General features: G+C 37.3%; 1 protein-coding gene across 3 annotated transcripts in view; it reads right to left on the bottom strand.

The window, feature by feature from the left end:
* CAB39L (calcium binding protein 39 like) overlaps positions 1-21,932 on the bottom strand; it is a 149,373-nt gene that overhangs the window by 30,371 nt on the left and 97,070 nt on the right. For all 3 annotated transcript variants that reach the window (XM_019650867.1, XM_019650869.1, XM_019650868.1), the window contains one exon: positions 13,854-13,972. In XM_019650867.1, the coding sequence (XP_019506412.1) occupies positions 13,854-13,972 (119 nt within the window). The remainder of the gene's footprint in view (positions 1-13,853; positions 13,973-21,932) is intronic.

Below are 21,932 nucleotides of genomic sequence, written 5' to 3'. Positions count from 1 at the left end.
CAGGGAAGGATGGGATGGGGAGCTAGCGTGGAAGCAGACAGACTAGGTAGGAGGGGGAGTGGAAACCCAGCTAGAGATGATGGCGGCTTGGACTGGGACGGTAGTAGTAGAATCCCGACTGTGGGCACATGTTTCGTATTGTTTGGAGGGAGAGTCAACAGGAATTGCTGATGTTGTAGCTAGGGCAGGGTGAGGACTGAAGAATGATTCCTATGTTTTTGGCTTAAATATAATTGGGTAGATGGTGGTTCCATTTATCAAAAATAAACTGGTTGAATAAGAGGTTAGAAATTAAGAAATTAAGAGATTGTTTTCAATCAATGTTAACTCTGAGATGCCTCATATCTAAGTAGAGATATCTCCTTGGCAGTAGAATATATTGCTGTGGAATTCAGAAAAACAACATTAGGGATAGGTATACATATATATGATTTGCATATAATGGATGAGCAATAATTAATAGCTGTGAATTGACTGATTCACTGAAATCATGATGTGGAATTACAGCTCACAGCAAAAACTACACTAGAAAAACACAATGTCTACTGTAGGAAACAATTCAGGACTCGTGTACTAGATCTGTTCCATTTCTAATTTAATTATAACCTTTCAAGTGTCAAATTCAAATTCAGCATTTGAAATAAATCTAGGTTTGAGTTACATTCCAGTGTATGATAAGGTTTCAAGAAAATGAATAATATTTAGCTCAAGTAAGACATGCCCAGTATTGAAATGATACAGTTACAATTGTGTAGTAAATATTGGAAAAATAGGACAAAGGATGACATAATTGTTAAAGACTGGGAAGTGAGTATATGGTAAAGAAAAAATCTTATATCATTTAACATTTCAGTTAAATACAATACTAGTTTTTATGGTTCTAGTACAAAGCCCATTGGAAAAAAAATAACTTTAAATATCTCAATTCTCGAAAAAAGTGCTTTCCTATAATGTTGAGACTAGGAAAAAATGATATTAATGGAGGGCCTATGAATTCAAATTTGCCATGAATTCTTCAAGTTAGAAAAATTCTGATAAAAATATTTTTAAAAGCAATAAAATCCACTAAATGATGAAAACTAAATAAATGAGAACTGAACTAATAAGAAAACTGAATAGGTGAGAAAAATCAAATAATTGAAAACCAAAACCATACCCCCGTACACAAAACTTCAAGATACTACTCACCAAATATAAGTGAAAACATTTTATTGAACAATAAAGAATAATGAAGTATTCTTTAGAATACTGGGGGCGCCAAAGCAATGTATACACATTTTAAGAGATGGTATTTATGCTCAAGCAGTAGTTTGCTGTAATCAGAAGTGTCTAGATGCTGATGGTAACCACTTTGAGCACCTCTTGTAATTGCAGAAGTCAAATGTGACTTGTATTTATCTTTTGATATCAGTATATACTGAGTATTACAATTAATACAGTTTTTTTTCTTTCTTAAAATGTGTATACATTTTTTTGGCACCCTCTGTATTTACATGAAATTCAGGTTCAAGAATAAAATTTCTTTTCCATAATTTAAGAAATAGGAGAATTTAGTTTATAAAATCAAATTTACTGATACAGTAGGGGAAATGGCAAACAAGGATATTTGAGAGAATTCATTAAACCAGGGTAGCATTTATTCATTTTGTCTTGTTTTATGTTGAATAATACTTGTAAATATCATTTGAGTATTCCTTGAATAACTCATATTAACATTAAACACTAATATATTCAGAAAGGCATGATTATTTGAAGAATATAAAAATGCTCATGTATAGTGTTAGAAATTTCTCTTATCAGAAGAATTTCAACATCAGCCTACTGGCACACATGGAAGACTTAAAGGTAGGGAAATATTAAAGGTATTATAAAGAGGGGTATATTTTCTGAAATGTGAAGGAGAAAAACATTGTCATTTCTTTAGAGAGGACTTAAGAGAATATAAACACTGTTGGTTTAGAGAAAGAAACTCAGGGAGAGGTGATTAAAATCCAGAATTACTTGTACGATATTTATTGACTTTCATAATTTAGCCCTAAAGTTAACTTTTCAATTTCATCTCCCATCACATTCCCTAATTCTTTGGAGTACGCTATTCTCTCAACCTAGCAAGTCCTTCTCCTTGTGTTTCCACCTCTATTATTCTTTCTCATCTTTCAAGGCTTAATTCATATGCCAACCCCTCCTTTAAGTCTTTCCTGATCATTCACCATTCGGGATTATTCTCCACCTCCTTCATATTCTTACAACAGCTTGTCTATAATTCCACTAAAGCAGTTTTTTTTTTCCATTCTGTGTTATGATACATTGCAATTAACTTGTTATAAACCTGTTTTCTTCACCTCATTACAAACAGCTTCATTGCTGGGGATAGGTTTTATTTATCTTGTTACCTTATTCTCTTCTCCTTTACCCCATCTCTTATTGTTACCTTCCCCATCCCCACCCCAATCTCCAGGAGCGCCTAGCATGATGTTTTTCATAAAGTAGCCATATAATGAATTTAATGAATTTCAAACTGAGTAAAATTCTTGATACCATGGGACTCTAATGAGACTCAAACTTTGGCTTACACAAAAATCTGTATGATCTATAGCCAACATTTTCTCATTTCTTAATTCAAATTCCAAACGGAGGCTATCTATAAAAAGTTTCTACTCCAGCTTCTGTGTCTAATTGGTTCTCCTTTTCCCTTCATTTGGTGAAGTTTATTGGAACCATCTGTGATGCACTGACTATTCTTGAGAACCAAGAGAACATAAAAAAATATATGCTTCTCTGGGTCACACACTTGTCATTCCACCCCAGCAATTTGTTCCCAAGAGTGGAAGTGTCATTCTCTGAGATAAAAATTTTTTTTTAATAAAAATTTTTTTTTAATTTTATTGGGGATCAGGGGAGGGGAACAGTGTTGAGGAATTGGGGAAGAATAACAGCCAAGTTGTTGTCCTTCAATCTTAGTGTGGAGGGCGCAGCAAGCTCAGCTCCAAGTCCAGTTGGCTCACTAAGCTCAAGGTGCTGTGTTCAATTAGTTGCAGGTGGGCGTAGCCACCATCCCATGTGGGAGTCGAACTGGCAGCCTTGTTGTTAAGAGAACCTGCTCTATCCCCTGAGCCACGCTGGTGGCAGCTCAGCTCAAGGTGCCAAGTTCAGTCTTTAGTTGTGGGAGGGCGTAGTCCACCATCTTGAACAGGCAACCTGTTGTTAGGAGCATGTGCTCTCACCAGCTGAGCCACCTTGCCACCTGTTGGCAACTCAGCAGCAGCTCAACTCGGGCGCAGCTCATTGGTCCATGTGGGAATCGAACCGGCGACCCTGTTGCTCAGAGCTCGCACTCTTATGCAAGCTCTTAACAACCTAAGCCACTTGGCCGGCCCCGAGATGACAATTTCTTAAAGTTAGTAATACATTTATATATATAGGGAAATTCCTAATTTTCCTCACTATTCTTTAAAGGATCTGTAATACACATATACTATATCATTTCAGTCTGACTACCCTCTAGGACAGTGGGTCACAACCTTCCTAATGCCGCGACCCCTTAATACAGTTCCTCATGTTGTGGTGACCCCCAATCATAAAATTATTTTCGTTGCTACTCTATAACTGTAATTTTGCCACTGTTATGAATCGTAATGTAAATATCTGATATGCAGGATGTATTTTCATTGTTACAAATTGAACATAATTAAAGCATAGTGATTAATCACAAAAACAATATGTAATTATATATTGCGAAATATTTATAATTCATGAAGTGTCGTTTTACCTCCAATACTGCTGCTTTCAACACAGCAGCTACTTTCTACACAGTAGCTGCTCTCTACACATGTGTGACTGGTCCGCATAAGTAGTACATTATGGCGCCAACCCTGTCACATACACCGGTATTTGTACGGGGTGTATGCGATGGGGTTGGCTTGATGATGTCATCATGCTGGGTACTCGTATGCGGGTGTATCTGCATGTGGGCAGACCCGCCTGGAGACGGATAGAGGAGCGGTGTCACACATCGAAAATATGTGTTTTCTGACGGGTCTTAGGCAACCCCTGTGAAAGGGTCATTTGACCCCCAAAGGGGTCGCGACCCACAGGTTGAGAACTGCTGCTCTAGGATAGTTTGATAGTTTATTGCCTACAATATAAAAGAGTACTCCACATGTTAAGCCTATCTTAAGTTTCAAATCCCAATAACAATATCACTAGATTTGGTAAGGAATAAATATTTATCTCATTTATCCTATTCTACTTATGGATAAGGTTCCCAAGGGCAGAAACCATGAGAAATCACTGTGTTCTCCACAATGACCAACTTATGGCAGGTTGCCAACAAAGGTTAATTCAATGAATGCTGTATTACTATTTTATAGAACTGAATCTCATCTTTCCTAATTCGTAGTATGAATTATATAGTCTGGACTATAAATAACTGTGTTATTGTAGAGAAGGCACACTATTATATATGCATGCTTATTCAAATAATGACAGCATGTAAGAGCCCTTTCAAATTTAATGAAAGCCAAATGTAAGAGCAATTGTTTCATCCAGCAGTGAGCTACGGTAAACATTACACAGAAAATGGTTAGAAGAAAGAATTGTGCAATAATATCTCAACTTAAGAATACATTATGTAAGGGGAAAACAGACTTCTGTTGTTAATACTGGAAGCAAACAACATCAGGCAGTATTTGGAAAAGTTTTATAAAATGTCATTCAACAAACACACTTGGCTTCCTCAATATAGTTAAAAAGTTTTGCTTCCAATCTAGAAATATTTGTTTAAAAATAATGAAACAATTCTGTCCACTGAAAAGGCCTAGAAGCAATAACAATCCAATGTGAATGAGCACCTGTGACATCCAGATTATAGTCTCTAAGACCATTCCTTACTAAAAGGAACAAGGGTCATAAGTAGAAGCGACTGATTCCAGACCTGTATTAGGAAATGTACAAGATGGGCCTGGTACATCTTGTGCCAGGAAGCAAGGAGATGCTCACAAGCTAATGGGGGTGATATAAAAAGGACATAGGTCAACTTGAAGGGGCCACAGATGGACAACTGAGCATCAAAAAAAAAGTATGTAAAATATAAGATGTATGGAAATACATTAACACATTAAGTCAACTAGTTCATAATGATACGAAAGAGACAGAGAGAGTGGCGGGCCTGGGGGAAGGAGGAGGAGAGAAGTTGGGGATGTGGGGGGGAGGGGGACAGATACGAAACTCATTACACACCAATATAAGTTCCTAGGGTAACAATTTATTGTTCTCTAACTTGGTAATTGAAGGAAAATTAAGTTGTTGAGATGGATGAAGGAAAGTTATTGTCTATAAAACTACTCTAGTCAATAAATACACAAGGAATGCTAGAATTAGAATATCGCCTTTTTGTAACCCCTAATGAAATGACTGAATCAGGGAATGTTCTTTAATGAATTGCAAAACAATTAAGTATAAGATTGATAGAAAACTTCATCATGGATTAGGCTGTCACTATCTGAACCCATTGCTCAATCTTAGCATTACAAAATGTATGTCTCTTGATGTGATGAAATATGAATTATACAGAACCACCTTCAAAATATAATTGCCAAAATAAAATAAAATCTGAATCTAATCAAGCCTTTAAATATAATCTTCAGTCTAGAAATGTAGGGGGAAATGGAACAAGTTAAAGGACACCATTAGGAAGCAACTTGGCAAACCCAGGATGGAGGAAATTCTGCAAAATAAGTAACTCAGTTTTCCAATGAGTCAATGGCTAAAAAGGAGGGTACTGTTCTAAATGAAAAGATTTACGTGACAATACAATCAAATACAATAAGTGGACCTTGTTAGAATCCTTATTTGAACAAACCAACTATAGAAATATTTTCGGGGAGATAATCAAGGAAATTTGAATATAGACTGGGTTTTGGTTATTAAAGAATTATTGATAATTTTTAAGCATAATAATTACATTGTGATTATGTAAAAATTATCTTTTCATTTTTGAGATATATATTGAAGGGTTTAGGGTTGATGTGATTATATTAAATGAGGCTTTAAAATACTCCAGCCAATAAATCAACAAACAACAAGTGCTGATGAGGTTGTGAGGAAAAGGGAACCCTGGTGCACTGCTGGTGGGATTGCAGACTGGTGCAGCCACTATGGGAATCAGTACGGAGGTGTTAGGGGCCACCAGGGGCGCTGGAAGGAGACGACACCCCCCACCCCACTGATAAAGCCGCCAGACATCCTCTTAGATAAAAATAACGAGCACCTGACTACAGGTTTCCTGAAAGAAACAAGACATAGCAGAACTGTAAAGGTCCATGGAAAATTTCTGCAGAAGTACCTGTTCTGCAATCATAACTGCTCATGTATGCTTGCAACTACTTCCCCTATTGCTTACCCTATAACCCCCTCCCCACCCCCGAGATGCCTGCAGGGGGTTGATGCCAGTTTTAGGCTCAGCTCCGACAGGTAAATAAAACTGCTTGGTTTGGACATGTGCCTCAGATGTTAACTCCTCAGCAAAACTTTCAGGAGGTATCTCAAAAAACTGGAAATGGAACTACTTTATGACTCAGCAATTCCACTCTTAGGGATTTATCCAGAAAAACCCAAGTCACTAATTCGAAAAAATATATGCACCCCTATGTTCATTGCAGCACTATTCACAATAGCCAAGACTTGAAAACAATCGAAACGCCCATCGGTAGACGACTGGACTAAGAAACTATGGTACATTTACACAATGGAGTATTACTCTGCTATAAAGAAGAAGGAAATCGTACGGTTTGCAACGATATGGATGGACCTAGAGAACATTATGCTAAATGAAATAAGTCAGTCAGAGAAAGACAAATACCATATGATCTCACTTATATGTGGAATCTAAAATACTGAATGAACGAGCAATGTAAACAGAAACAGTCTCAGAGACACAGAGGAAAAACTGATGGCTGCTAGTTGGGAAGGGGTGGGGATGAGGGAGAAGGGGAAGGGACGAGACAGCATAAATAAGTAACTAGAATACTCCCACAGGGATATGAAAGACAGTTCATGGAATATAATTAATAATGTTGTAAATATTTTTTATGGGGCCAGATGGACTCAGGTCTTGTTAGGGAGGCCACTTCATGGACGGTGTAGAGGCCTGACCACTGCACTGTACATCTGAAGCTGCTGTTGAATAATATAATATGTCAACTATAATTTAATACCTATATAGTCATGGGATGTGGAGTAGAGTGTGGGAATGGAGTCAATGGAATTGTGATAGATAAGTATGATATCGGGGTGGGGGGGCAGTGGATGGGGGAGAGGTGTTGTCATTTTGTAAGGGGTAAAAAGGGTAACTATTACATTGTTTTGTACACCTGAAACTAAAAATACTCCAGCCAAAAAAATGGGGGGGAGAAATGTTGAGGAGATAAAGGAAACAAACATAAAAATATTGATGGTTGTTAAGGCTGGGTGATGGGTTTCTTTGTACCTTCTACTTTTGTATATGATTGAAAACTGTAATAAAACTTTAAAAAATAGGATCACTGGGAGAAATTTATGATTTTAATATTAGACTTCTGGAACATCTTCCACTCGTCATGATTCTTTATGGGTCACCGAGAGGAGTTTAGTGACCTCATCCTCAAGCTCTCTCAGTACCCTGGAACGTCACTTGTCTGGGTCAAGGGAAACATTCATTTTGAAGAAGTCTTCATTTACAGTCTTTTCACAAAATTTGGGCTCCAAATCCTTTATGCCATGTTTTGTATCCCATATCCCGATTAATCTCTCTGATGGACAAGTATCAATTTCTTTCTGTCTTACATTCTTATGGTTAGACTTAGGCTCAATATAGCATGTTACTATCATATCCCTAAATAACATCATGGTTTGATGTATAAATGCACCAATCTAGTTATGTCCTAAGTTTTTAAACAACATTTTTATAAGAGATCATTCAGTAAAAATGCTGACCTTTAACAAAGGGCTAAATCTCTAGCATTTCAAGCTTAACTAGAACATGGTGACAAGTAAAGTTGACTTTGGTGCAACTGTTTCATTTAGGGCTTCTTGTTGTCTACCTTGTCCTCAAAATCTTCTATAATTCCCTCTTCTCAAATCTTATTAAAGCCATATTAATGGTAAAAGACATGGGATTTAGAAGTAGATCTGAATTGAAAAGTTGGCTCTGTCACTTATAAGCTGTATAACCTTAAGCAATAGCCTTACTCTCTCTAAGTTTCAATTTCCTCATCTGTAAAATGGTAAGAATAATACCTGGTCCTCAGTATTATTAGAAGGATTAAATGAAATAACATAAATAAAGACATTGAATGTAATACCTGGCACATAGCAGGTATTACAAAGCAGGATATGAAGGAATGGGTTTAAAGTTTGGGTTAAAACATAAAAGAAGAAGAATCATTATACTAGAGAATAAAAACCAGAGGAGACGTCACCAAACTATTGAAAATGGTTTCTCTGGGAGGCCTTATGGCATGCACTCCCTTTCCATATTATAAGTTTCTAAAATAATAAATATGTATTACTTTGAACCAGAAAAAAATTGAAATGTTTAAAAAAATATCAACTCTTTTCATTCCCAACATCACCACTAAAGTTCTGGCCCTAATTATCTCTTGCTTGGACTTTTCCAAGCTGGAATCGCAGCTCCCCCACCCTCTTAGCCACTTTCCCCATTGTTATTGGAACCGATTGTGTCTAGTCCCTGATGGTTCCATGTTGCTTATAGAATGGCGTTCGGACTCCTTGGTAGGGCATGGATGGTTCTTCATGATCTGGTCTCAGCCTTTCCAGCTTTATCCCCACAAGCCTCTCCCTCATTCATGGTGGGCTCCAGCCACACCAGCATTGTTATCTTCCAAACACACTGTGTATTTTGATGCCTCTGTACCCTTGCACGGGAGGTCCCCAATTCTTTTATGCTCTGGGCCTATTTGGCAATTTTCTACTTTAAGATCTGCTTCATTTTTGACATCCCAGGCAGAGATCATGGCTCTTTCGTCTGTGCTCCCATAGACTATACTTTACCAGTAACAACAGTGAGCTGTAATGAGTTGTCTCTTCTCACTGTAGATTCTTAGTGCTTGAGAACTGGAAAGCTGCATAGTGCAGTTCTGAGAGCACAGACTCTGGAGCCAGGCTACATGGACTTAAATCCTACTATCTAGGTGCCTTTGGATAAGTTAGTTAACCTTTCTGGGCTGCAGTGTCCTTATCTATAAAATGGGAATAATAATAATAACAACAATAACTACAGGACTATTATATAAATGCAAAGCAAGGCCGGACATGTAGTAAGTAATATGTTAACTACTATTGTCACTATTACTATTATCATCAATATTATTATTGTAGGCTCTTAATAAATGAAATAAAAAGCAGTTTTAGCGTTACAAACTAAACTAAATATTGACTTTTCAGAAAAAATAAAGATATTTTATAAAACTTTCCTAATGAATCAGATTTGCTTAAACAATTCCTATTTTTCCATTGTGTGCTATTATACAAAAATGGACTCTTAGACTAGAAATCTGTGTAATAAAGTGGTTTTTTAATTAATCAATTTCAATTATTTTTTCCATATATTAGAAAAATAAAGAAAAGCTATTTTAAAAATATTTTTTAAAGTTTTTTTCTTAAATACAGAAAAGTGACATATAATTATTTATTACAAATTATCTATTAAAATAGGATACTGGTAAATACAAGTCATTGATTAATAAATAGAAGGATTCATATTTCAAACATAAGGAAGGTTTCTACTTACATCAATTTAAGTTTGTTTAAAAACTGAATGACCTGTTGAATCAAATCATTTGTATAAGAATAGTAGTCATTTTAATTTATCAAAAAATTCACCATCAAACAGGACACAGACATAATTTCAAATAAAGTTATAAAGATATATAAAGATATGCTGATTATTCATACTCATTAAACTTTATATGTAATCCTATTTTTTAATAAGCCAAGGCCCCACATGTTTTACAGAGTCATATATAAATAAATATAAAAGGCATCAAACAATTGTATACACATTTTAAGACAGGAAAAAACTGTATTAATTGTAATAATCAATATATACCAATAACAAAAGATAAATACAAGTCACTTTTGGCTTCTGCAATTACAAGAGGTGCTCAAAGTGGTTACCATCAGCGTAATTTTAGTACAGTTTTTTCCTTTCTTAAAATGTGTATATATTTTTTTGGTATATCCAGCAGTAAAAAGTTATTAAAAGAGAGCCCAATCTTTATATGTTTCTCTATAAATTGATAAATACAGCAAACTCCTTCCCTTCTCCATTTCACTGTGCAACTACTCTGGAGCGTCCCACTATTAAACGTCTAAAACCCTCGCCTGATGACGGTGGGTTTTCTCTGTCTGATTCCCTCCTCCTCATCTCCAAATCTTGTTTGTGCAAGTGGACGTAACACTTAGCTTAGTCTAGTTCACCTGCCTGGCTTCCCATCGCCATGTCTTTTCTTAACTCTCTCCACTGAAAGAGGGGTAAAGGGTGGGAGAAATAGGGCACAACTGCACATTAATAACTCCTGTGCACATCACAAATAAAAAAGGTTCACTCTTGATCTGTATATATGTTAGAGCAGTTAAATATTTAATAAATAACAATCAGAATTAGTTATCGTCTGTCTCATTTCTAGAAAGGGAAAATAAAGTTGTTTTCTTCAATGTAAGTTGTACTTCTTCACCAACTTAATTTTCAAAATATTCATTATGCTAAATTTCTATTCCACAAAGCATATATAATGTATAAATGCATAATACATATATTCTATCATATATAAAAAGGGATGGAATTAATTTTAAATTACCCTGGAACCACACTTTGTAATTTATTGAATTGCCTTTCCTCTTCATTAATCTGAGTTTTTAAAGCATAACAGCATTAATTTTCCATTGTTTATAACTCCCTTGGTAATAACATACCAAATCTACGTCTTCAGCCAGCCACTAGCATCTGGTATGGCTCTGCACAAAATAAATACAATGTAGTTGCTGTCCCCTGACTGCTATTCAATGACAGCAGCTACAAGACATCCTCCAAACCAGTAATTCCCACTCTAAGAATGAAGCTCGTAGAGTTGCACACATCCCTTCGCACAGTGACCCCGCCATGGAAGGTACCATTTTAGGTCACCCACACCACTGCTCTTCTCCATCAGCTGACATGATTTCCAGAACATTTTTTAGGATTATACATTTCAGCATTCTCAAGGGATCATTTATTTCTAAGCTAACTTTAAACTGCTATTAATTTATCTTCATTTCCTGAAACACAAATCTAACATTCTTTCCCCCCCCCCAAACTTTTCAGTGGCTCCCCACTTCCTATAGGATAATGTCAAATGCTTTAGCTTAACATTTTATAATCTCCAGAAGTGGGTACAAACTGATCATTTTGGCCTATCCACCAATGGCCAGTCATGCAGATCAGATATTGGTGGGTCCATTAAACCTTACAAATCAACCTGAGCCAGAAATGAGAACTTTGCTTTATAGATACTATTCTGGCACTTACATATGGCCTCGATTATATCTGTTTACAATTGTACATATATTTCAACATGAATTGCAGCTCTTAAGAGGAATAGGGATAAGAATCTCTTAGATTGATAGTTACTGAGTACCATGTTCTAGTGCTGTGCTTTGCTAGCATTATCTCCTTGAAGGTTCATAACAACCTACTGAAGTAAGCATTATTATTATCTCCATATTGCAATGAGGAAACCAAGACTTGACTTGAGGATGTGAGATAGCTTGCCCAACATTTTACAGCAAGTAAGTAGCAGAACGCTGACTGAAAAGACAGGTCTTTCTGACAATGCGTATAATGCAACATTATTTTTGTGTGAAGGTAACATTACACATTTTAGTATTATTTTATAAAGAAACTGAGGCTTGGAAAGGGGCAGTGACATGCCCACAGTCACAGAACCAGGAAGTACAAGAGACCAGGAAAAGGAACACTCAGAGAACAGTTAGAGTTCTTCTAAATGAAAAATAGGGTAGCTGAATAAAAATTCAATCATTTATCTTCAATGGAAGATAATATTAAGAACATCTTCCAAAAGTAAAACAAAAGACAAGAAACAGAAAAGAGAAGAGATAAGAAATAAATACTGGAGATTCAACTCTGACTAATAGGAGACCTAGAAAGTGAAAACAGGAAAATGAAATGGAAGAAACTTTCAAAGGAACAATATGAGACAGAGAATGTTAGCAGTGCATCGAAATCCATTCTCCTCTTTTTCCTGGGCACTGGAGTACATTTCTCAGATTGCCTTAAGAATGAAGGGGCCAAGTGACTAAGCGCTCTCCAATGGAATGTGAATGGGAGAACACGAGCCATTTCCAGGCCTGGCTCATAAATCCTCCTTTGTATTTTTGCCTTCCCGTGGGCTGAAATGGCAATGAACAAAGTGATCTTAGAAACCACATGTTAAAGAAGGCAGAACCCCCTGGTGACCTAGAACATTTGCTCTGCACTGTTTGGGAAATAAACTTATCTTGTGGTGAAGCCACTCCATTTTGGGGGGTCTATTTGTTATAAAGTTTAATGTTTGTTATAAGTTTATCCTGAGCTAATATATGATACAAGTATAGTTCCCTTTCCAGAACTGAAAGAAATAATTCGCCAGTAAAAACAAGATTTTGTACCAAAAGTAATCATAACACACTACTTTGTTCAACAATGAATAACGATTGCATAGTCATAATAATATAAATGTGATTTTTAATAAAATAAAAAATTGTGATAAAATATATTGGAAGGATAAGGGGAAGGAAAATGGAATAATGGTGGTGGTGGAAAAACTAAATTATCATCTAGCCTATGAGAAAGTCAAAAGATAGTTTTTAAAATCGATAAATCAAAAGATTAGTATAGGCCCATTACTTGAAATACAGCGGTAAATATGAACAAATAAAGATGAAACTGGTTGTCTTTGAGCAATAACACTGAAGAATGGAGAAGGAAGAAGCAAAGAGCTACTACTTGATCATATATCTGCTTTTGAAACTATGTGTTATGTATTACTTTGATACAATTAAATGTTTAAAAATGTACAAGACAGGAATTGGGAATTAAACACAGATTACATGGACTAGGTATGAAACAATATAATATATAGATCTCAGATGGTAGAGTAAAAAGATAGGGAAAGAGAGGCAGAGGACAGCTGGAGTCTACCTCCAGCTCTCTGGTAGAAGTTGGAATAGCCTCAAAATGCCCAAGACACATCTGTAAATAAGTATACATATAAAAAAGAAAAATCAGGGATTCTGTTATCTGGCTAGACGTTAGGGCTCCCCTATGGTCCCATATACATATGGTAATATTTATTCTATCCCCATGCGGAAGCATGTCACCTTGGCAGATGCCGGCCATTGGAAGAACAGTGAGAGAGAGAGAGAGAGAGAGAGTGTGTGTGTGTGTGTGTGTGTGTAAATGAGGGTTAGGGTTAGGGGATTTGGTCTCATGAAATCAGGGAAAGGGTACTGGGCAGCTAGGAAAAGGGCAGATTGGAGGTACAAGCAATAATAAAATAGGAAGAGACAAGAGATAAGAGGAAAGTGGAGGAAAGAAGAGGCAGTAAATGGAAGGAACTTTAGAAACATAAAGATGCAAAAAAAGGATTTTGCTGTGGCCTAAGTAATCATGGAGATGTAGATTTGGAGGGCGGACCCCAAGCATGGTTCCAAAAGAGATTCCAAAAGAGAGCCCATCATATCTGAAATGAGGCTAATGCTATATACATTTAACAACTATTCTAAACTCAAACCTACTTTAAAGGAAACCATGTACCTACCCTTTCAGGAGCATAAACAGGATATGAGGGTGAGCACTAATGTACTCCACAGTAGGACACCGAGTGCTTATCTGTCTTCTCAGGACGTTGTTAAATATCTGGGTCACATCTTTTTTTCCCTGTTAAAGAAACAACCAACCATTATATTGTACACTTGAAATTGGTGAGCTGTATGGCACATGAATTACATGTATCTTAATGGTTGCTTATATGCACACACCAACAAATAGTACTGTCTTTCATAAGATGAAAACATTACTCTTTAGTCAGCTGTGCTTTCAAACCTTCAATGCAGTCTACAAATTACATACAGCTCCTTTCCACAGGATTTGCACTATGGAAAATTTGGACAATTAGAAGTTTATTTCTCATAGCAGGAAGTGAGATGGCACAGAAGAATATAAAATAGCGAATACAACATAACTGAATTCTTTTTTTTTTGTTTTTTTTTTACCTTTTAGCTTTATACAAGAAAAAAATTATGATTAACATTTTTAAACCTTCATAAATAAGAAGAGAAAATAGATGAAGAGAATATTTTGGCAAATGTAGGTTGGACTCAAATTCCTTTTTCTTAGATATACTTCTTAGTTATTTTTTCTTTCTGCTTTATCCATTCCTGTCCCACCTTGCTTCATTAAAAAAAAAAAGAAAAAAGAATGTAAGCTTTTTATTAGGTAGATATATTTGACTTAGGTGATGATAAGAAGTCATATCTAACCTAGAGAATAGAAGGGACCACTCAGTCCTAGTAAGTAGCCTGAGTTACAGGAACCACAGCCGATTTGAATAGGGCCCTCATGCATAAGACTTCCACGTTCACACACCTGACAACCTGAGGGTAACCTGCTTTTCCAAGCACCCACTGAACTGGAGTTTTTCATATGGGAAATAAGGACAAGAATGACATTCCATTTTCAATTATTATGGCCCTGATTCTAGCCTTTGTCTCCCAAATGAATTAGTAAAGACATCTTCCAGGTAGGCCCTGTACTTCAAAGCATCCTTCACTCTGCAAAGTGAGCTAGCTAGAAATGCAAATTCGAGCACATCATTCTCTTCTCTTTCGCTCTTTTGTTCAGAAAAACATCTAACAGCTTCCATGGCCTGGCCCTTACCTGCCTCTCCAGTCACCTCTCACTTTCCATACCTACTTGAAGTTCTATTAATACCAAATTGCTTTACCGTATATACTCATACATAATCTTTCACGCTCCTATGCCTTGTTCATGCTCTTCTGTTTGTCCTGAATGCATTTTCTTCCTTTGTTTTTCTAGCTAATTCTCAGCCATCCTTTAAGATTCAGTTCAGGTGTATTCGCCTCTGGGATAACTGCCCCCTCTGTACCACAACATCTTTGCCTAAATCACTCAGTACCCCCTCTTCCCCACTATCCCCATTCTCCATCCTGACCACCCTCACAGCAGCTACATGTATTAAGTGCTTACTCTGTGCCAGGCACTTAGGCTAAGAGCTTTACACGTATTATCCAATCTATACAACAGCCTTATAATGTACATGGCATAAGGAAATTAAGGACTAGCAAGGTTACCTTACCCAGATGGGATGTGAGCTAGGACTCGATCCCCAGATGACGGAATCCAGAATCTGGGTTCTTCACCATCACACCAAACTACTCTTCTTGCGTTTTCATAGCCACATCTGCCTCTCTTACCCACATAGCCACCCCATCGCTGACCTCTGACAACCACTAATCTGTTCTCCATTTCCATAATTTTGTCATTTCAAGCAAGTTATGTAATGGAACCATACAATATGTAACCTTCTGGTATTGACTTTTTTCACTCAGCATAATTCCTCGAGATTCATCCAAGTTGCTGTGTGTACCAAAATTTATTCCTTTTCATTGCTGAGTAGTAGTCCCTGGTGTAGATGTACCACAGTGTTTGTTTAATGATTTACTGGCAGAAGGATTTCTAAGTTGTTGCCAGTGTTTGGCTCTTATCAATAAAGCTGCTGTGAATATTCATCATCAGGTTTCATTTCTCTGTGATAAATACCAAGAGTGTAATTGCTACTATGGTAGTTGCCTGTTCAGTTTTTGAAGAAATTGACAAATTGTTTTTCAGATTGGTCATAGCATTTTACATTTCCATCAACAATGTAGTTTCTATGCATCCTTGCCAGCTTTGGTGTTGTCGTTATTTTTTATTTTAGTTGTTCTGATAGGTATGTAGTAATTTCTCAGGGTGGTATTAATTGCATTTCCCTAATGGCTAGGGAACATCTTTAATGTGCTTGTAGCTATCTGTACATTCCTCTTTGGTGAAATGTCTCTTTATGTCTTTTGCCCATTTTCTGTTTTTTTAAATTAGTTTCAGGTGTACAAAGCCACATAATAGACATTTAAACCCCTCATAAAGTGATAACCCATCCCCAAGCTACTACCCTTCTGACATCTCACATAGCTGTAACAATACCATTGACTATCTTCCCTACATTATACTCCACATCCCGTGACTACATATACCTATATATTTAGTTATAGTTGACATTCAATATTATTCTATTTCAGCTTCAGGTGTATAGCACATTGTTCAGGCATCCACAGTCTATGAAATGATCCTCCTGATAAGTCCAGTGCCCATCTGGCACCTTACATGATCCTTACAACATTGTTGATTATGTTCCTCATTCTGTATTAACTATCAATTTGTATTTCTTAATACCTTCACCTTTTTCACCCTGCTCCCAACCCCATTCCCATCTATCACACCGATAGATCTAGTACCTATCTGGCACCATACCTAGTTATTACAATGTTATTGACTATATTCCTTATGCTATACCCCACATCCCCATGACTACTGCATAACAACGAATTTGTACTTCTTAATCCCTTCCCCTTTCACCCATCCTTAAGTCCCCCCCCCCCCCCCCCCCCGTCCCTCTAAGGTTCCTTGTCATACTGGTTTGGTGGTGAAGAACTCCTTCAGCTTTTTCTTGTCTGGAAAGCTCCTAATCTGTCCTTCAATTCTAAATGATAGCTTTGCTGGGTGGAGTAATCTTGGTTGTATGTCATTGCTTTTCACCACTTTGAATATTTCCTAACAATCCCTTCTTGCCTGCAAAGTTTCTGTTGAGAAATCAGCTGTCAGTCTTATGGGGGCTCCCTTGTAGTAACTAACTGATTTTTCTTGCTGTTTTTAAGATTCTCTCTTTATCTTTAACGTTTGGCATTTTAATTATGATGTGTCTTGGTGTTGGCCTCTTTGGGTTTATCTTGTTTGGGACTCTCTGTTCTTCCTGGACTTGTATGTCTATTTACTTCACCATGTTTGGGAAGTTTCTGTCATTATTTCTTCAAATAGGTTTTCAATTCCTTGTTCTCTTTCTTCTCCTTCTGTTACCCCTATGATGCGAATGTTGGTACACTTGATATTGTCCCGGAGGCCCCTTAAACTCTCTTCAGTTTTTTGGATTCCTTTTTCTTTTTGTTGTTCTGGTTTGGTGTTTTCTGCTACCTTATCTTCTATATCGCTGGTTGAATCCTCTGCTTCATCTATTCTACTGTTGATTCCCTGTAATGCATTCTTCATTCCCTTATTGTAGCCTTTTTATTTCCAACTGGTTCTTTTTCATGGTCTCCATCTCCATTTTTATGCTTCCTATCTCTCTGTTGAAGTTCACCCTGAGATCAATGAGCATTCTTATAACCAGTGTTTGGAACTCTGCATCCGATAGATTGCTTATCTCCATTTTGCTTAGTTCTTTTTCTGGAGCTTTGTTCTATTTTTTATTTGGGACATGTTTCTTTGTCTCCCCATTTTGGCTGCCTCCCTGTGTTTGTTTCTATGTATTAGATACGGCTGCTGTGTCTTCTGGTTTTAGTACAGTGGCCTTATGTAGTAGGTGTGCTGTGGGGTTCAGTGGCACAGTCTTTCTGGTCACCTGAGCCACGTGCTCCAGGTGGTTCCCTTGTGTGGGTTGTGTGAACCCTCCTTTGTAGTTGAGCCTTGGTTGATAATTGCCATTAATGTGAGGGACTGACCCTTGGGCTCACTGGTTGTGAGGACTGGCTATGACTACAGTGGAAGAGTTGTTGTGCAGGGGCTGACCCTACAGAGCAGGATTTGCATGAGCAGGACCCTGGTGCCTGCCCAATCCGCCCCTTGGGTGTATCGTCCTTGAAGGAGGCTGGGTGATGCTCCAGCTCATTTTGAAGCTGGCCACTGGGGGCAACCACCCCAGGACCACCTTGGAGGGAATCCACTGTAGGTCAAAGTTCAGCCACAGCCTGTGCCCCACAAGGGGCCACCCAGCAGGAGCCACTGAGAAATCCATAGATGGCTGCTGCCCATGCTGTGCTTGGAAGCGCCTTGAGAGGCAAAGTCGCAAACCAAGGCTGGCTGCTGCTAGTGCCAGCTTAGGGCTGCTCAGCCAGAGGTATAGGACACGCTCAAGCCAGATGCCGCTTGTCTGGGTTCTGCAAACCTTTGAGAGATCCCAGAAAATTTTGCAGCTTGAGTCAAGGCAGTCAGTCTGCACGAAAAAGCCACTGAAAGCAGCCTGGGTGTGCTGGAAAGCTGGGCGGGGCCAGGTCTCAAATCGCCAGGGCGGCAAACAAACAGCAGAGACTCAGAAATGGCGGCCGCCTTTGTTCGCACAGGGGGACAGGGGAGGGCTCAACAAAGAAACAATGGCCTCTGCCAGCTCCCCGATCCAGGAGAAAGCCACCTCTCCAGACCCCGTCCCAAGCCAGACAACTCAGTTCCCCACCATTTGTCCCTGCCGCCTCTCCTGCTGCTGCCTGAGCGCTGGAGCTCAGAACGAATATTTCCGTTGGTGGGTAAGTCCGCGCAGTCCCTTTAAGAGGAGCACCTGTAAGTGCAGCTGCACTCAGTCTCAGTCAGTCCATTCTCCGCTGCTTTTCATAACCAGAAATTATGGGGACTTCTCTCCCTGGCACTGGACCCTTGGGCTGGAGTGGGGGTGGGATTTATCACTCCTCTGGGGGCTGGGGGGTACCCCCACAGCCAAAATAGCCCTCCCGGTCATTAATGGTCACACGCGGGTGTGGGACCAGACCGTTCCGAGTCTGTGACCTTCCTATCAGTCTTCAGGCGGCTTCTTCTGCACGTTCCTAGTTGAAAGGCTTCAGTTCAGCTTGATTTTAGGCAATTCTCTATAATGGTTGTTTTGTAGATTAGTTGTAATTTTGATGTGGTTGTGAAAGAAAGTAAGCACAGCATTTACCTACTGCGCCATCTTGGTTGTCCTTCTGATTGTTTGTTTTTTATACTGTTAAGTTTTTAGGGTTCTTCATATATTCTAAATACTAGTTTTTTGTAATATATGTAGTTTGAAGTATTTTCTCCCAGTCTGTAGCGTGTCTTTTCATCTGATTAACAGGACCTTTGCAGAGCAAAAGTTCTGAATTTTGATGAAATCCAGTTTATCTATTTTTGTTTTATAGGTTGTGCGTTCAGTGTCAAGTTTAAGAATTCTTTGCCTGACTCTAGATCCTGAAGGCTTTCCTCAGTTTTTTTTTTTTTAAGTTTTATAGTTTTAAGTTTTACATGTAAGTCTGTAATCCATTTGAGCCCATTTTTAGTAAGGTTAACAGTTTACAAGATTTTCCATTTCTTCACATTCTCCCCGGCAGTTGTTATATCTTTTCTTTATGATAATAGATATCGTAACAGGTGTGGGATTATATCTCATTGTGGTTTTTAATTTGCATTTCTCTGATGACTAAGGGGCAGGGTAGAACCAGGATGGGAACTGAACCCAGCAATATCCACCCTGGGGAAGAAGGCACTCCTTTGCCTCCCTCGAGCTATAGTTACTTCCCAAGGGGAGGAGTTTACCCCTATGTTTTCTTCTAGGAGTTTCCTCATTTCAGGTCATATGTTCAAGTCTTAATCCAATCTGATTTTTGTGTATAGTGTAAAATAGGGGGGGTCCGGTTTAATTCCTTAGCATGTAGATATGCAGTTTTCCCAATGCCAGTTATTGAAGAGACTGTCCTTTCTTCATTGTATATTCCTGGCTCCTTTGTTGAAAATTAATTAAACATACTCATATATACATGGGTTTATTTCTGAGTTTACATTCTGTTTTATTAATCTATGTATCTCTTTTTATGCCCATACCACACTACTATAGCTTTGTAATATAGTTAAAAATCAGGAAGTGTGATGCCTCCAGCTTTGTTCTTCTTTCTCAAGACTTCTTTCTCAGAAAGAAAGAAGTCCATCTTGAGAAAGATGGACTATTTGGGGGTCTTTTTTCGTTCCATAAGACTTTTAGGATTTTTTTTTCTATTTCTGTGAACATTTTTTGATAGGGATTGCAATGAATCTGTAGAATGCTTCAGGTAGTATGGACATTTTAATATTATTAATTCTTACAATCCACGAACACAAAATATTTTCCATTTATTTGTGCCTTCTTCAATTTTTCATTAATGTTTGCTAGTTTTCAGTGTACAGATCTTTCACCTCCATGGTTAAATTTACTCTTAAATATTTCTTCTTGATGTTATTGTAAATGGGATTGTCTTCTTAATTTATTTTTTGAAAATTCATTGTTAGTGTATAGAAACACACGTGATTTCTGTATATTGCTTTGTATCTGCAACTTTACTGAATCAGCTTATTAGTTCTAAAATTTTTTTGGTAGAGTCTTTAGGGAGATATATATATATATATATATATATATATATATATATATATATATATATATCATGTCATCTGCAAACAAAGACAGTTTTTCTTCCTTTCTGATTTGGATGCCTTTCTTTCTTTCTTTTCTTTCCCTCCCTCCCTCCCTCCCTCCCTCTCTTCCTTCCTCCCTCTTATTTTTGTTGACTAATTACTCTGGCTAGGACTTGCAGTATGTTGAATACAAGTGACAAGAGTGAGCATCCTTGTGTTGTTCCTCATCTTTTAGGAAAAGTTTTTAGCTTTCTACCACTGAGTATCATGTTAGCTGAGGGCTTATCATAGATTGATTGCCTTTATTATGTTAAGGTATGTTTCTAGAAACAATTTGTTCCAAGTGTTTATCATGAAAGGACATTGAATTTTGTCAAATGCTTTTGCTTCATCTATTGAGATGATCATATGATTTTTATCCTTCATTTTGTTAATGTGGTGTATCACACTTTTTTTGTGGATGTTGAACTATCCTTGTACTTCTGAAATAAATCCCACTTGATCATGGTGTATGATTCTTTTAATGTACTGTTACATTTGGTTTGCTAATATTTTGTCAAGGATTTTCACATCTATGTTCATAAGAAATATTGGCCTGAAATTTTGTTTTTGTAGTGTCTTTGGCTTTGGTATCAGAGTAATACTGGCCTCATAAAATTAGTTTGAAAGTATTCCTTCTTCTTTTTCTATATTTGGAAGAGTATAAGGCGTCACATTAATTCTTCTTTAAATGTTTGGTAAAATTCACCAGTGAACCCATCTGGTCCGGTGCTTTTTTGTGTTGGAATGTTTTTGATTACTGATTCAATTTCCTTCTCATTATAGGTCTATTCAGATTTTTCTATTCATAATTTAGTCTCAGTAGATTGTATGTTTCTAGGAATTCATCAACTTCATTGTTCAATTTGTTGGCATATAATTGTTCATAGCAGTGTCTTATGATCCTTAGTAATTCTGTATTACCAGTTGTTATGTCTTTTCTTTCATTTCTGATTTTACTTATTTGCATTTTCTCTGTTTTTCTCAGACCAGCTAAAGTTTTGTCAATTTTATGTTTTCAAAAAAACAGCTCTTGGTTTCATTGATCTTTTCTATTATCTTTCTAGTCTCTCTTTAACTTATTTCTGTTGATCTTTGTTATTTCCTTCCTTCTAATAGCCTAGTGTTAATTTATTATTTTTCTAGTTACTTAAGGTATAAAGTTAGGTTATTGGAGATGTTTCTTTTTTCTTAATGTGGACATTTATTGCTATAAACTTCCCTTTTAGAAATGCTTTTGCTGCATCCCTTAAATTTTAGTATGTTTTTTTCCATTTTCATTTATCTCATAATATTTTTTATTACTCTTTAGATTTCTTCTTGACCCATTGGTTATTCAAGAACATATGGTCTAATCTCC

This window comes from Hipposideros armiger, unplaced genomic scaffold (assembly GCF_001890085.2).
Source record: "Hipposideros armiger isolate ML-2016 unplaced genomic scaffold, ASM189008v1 scaffold_148, whole genome shotgun sequence".
Lineage (NCBI taxonomy): Eukaryota > Metazoa > Chordata > Mammalia > Chiroptera > Hipposideridae > Hipposideros > Hipposideros armiger.
This window is presented reverse-complemented; position numbering and strand designations above follow the sequence as displayed.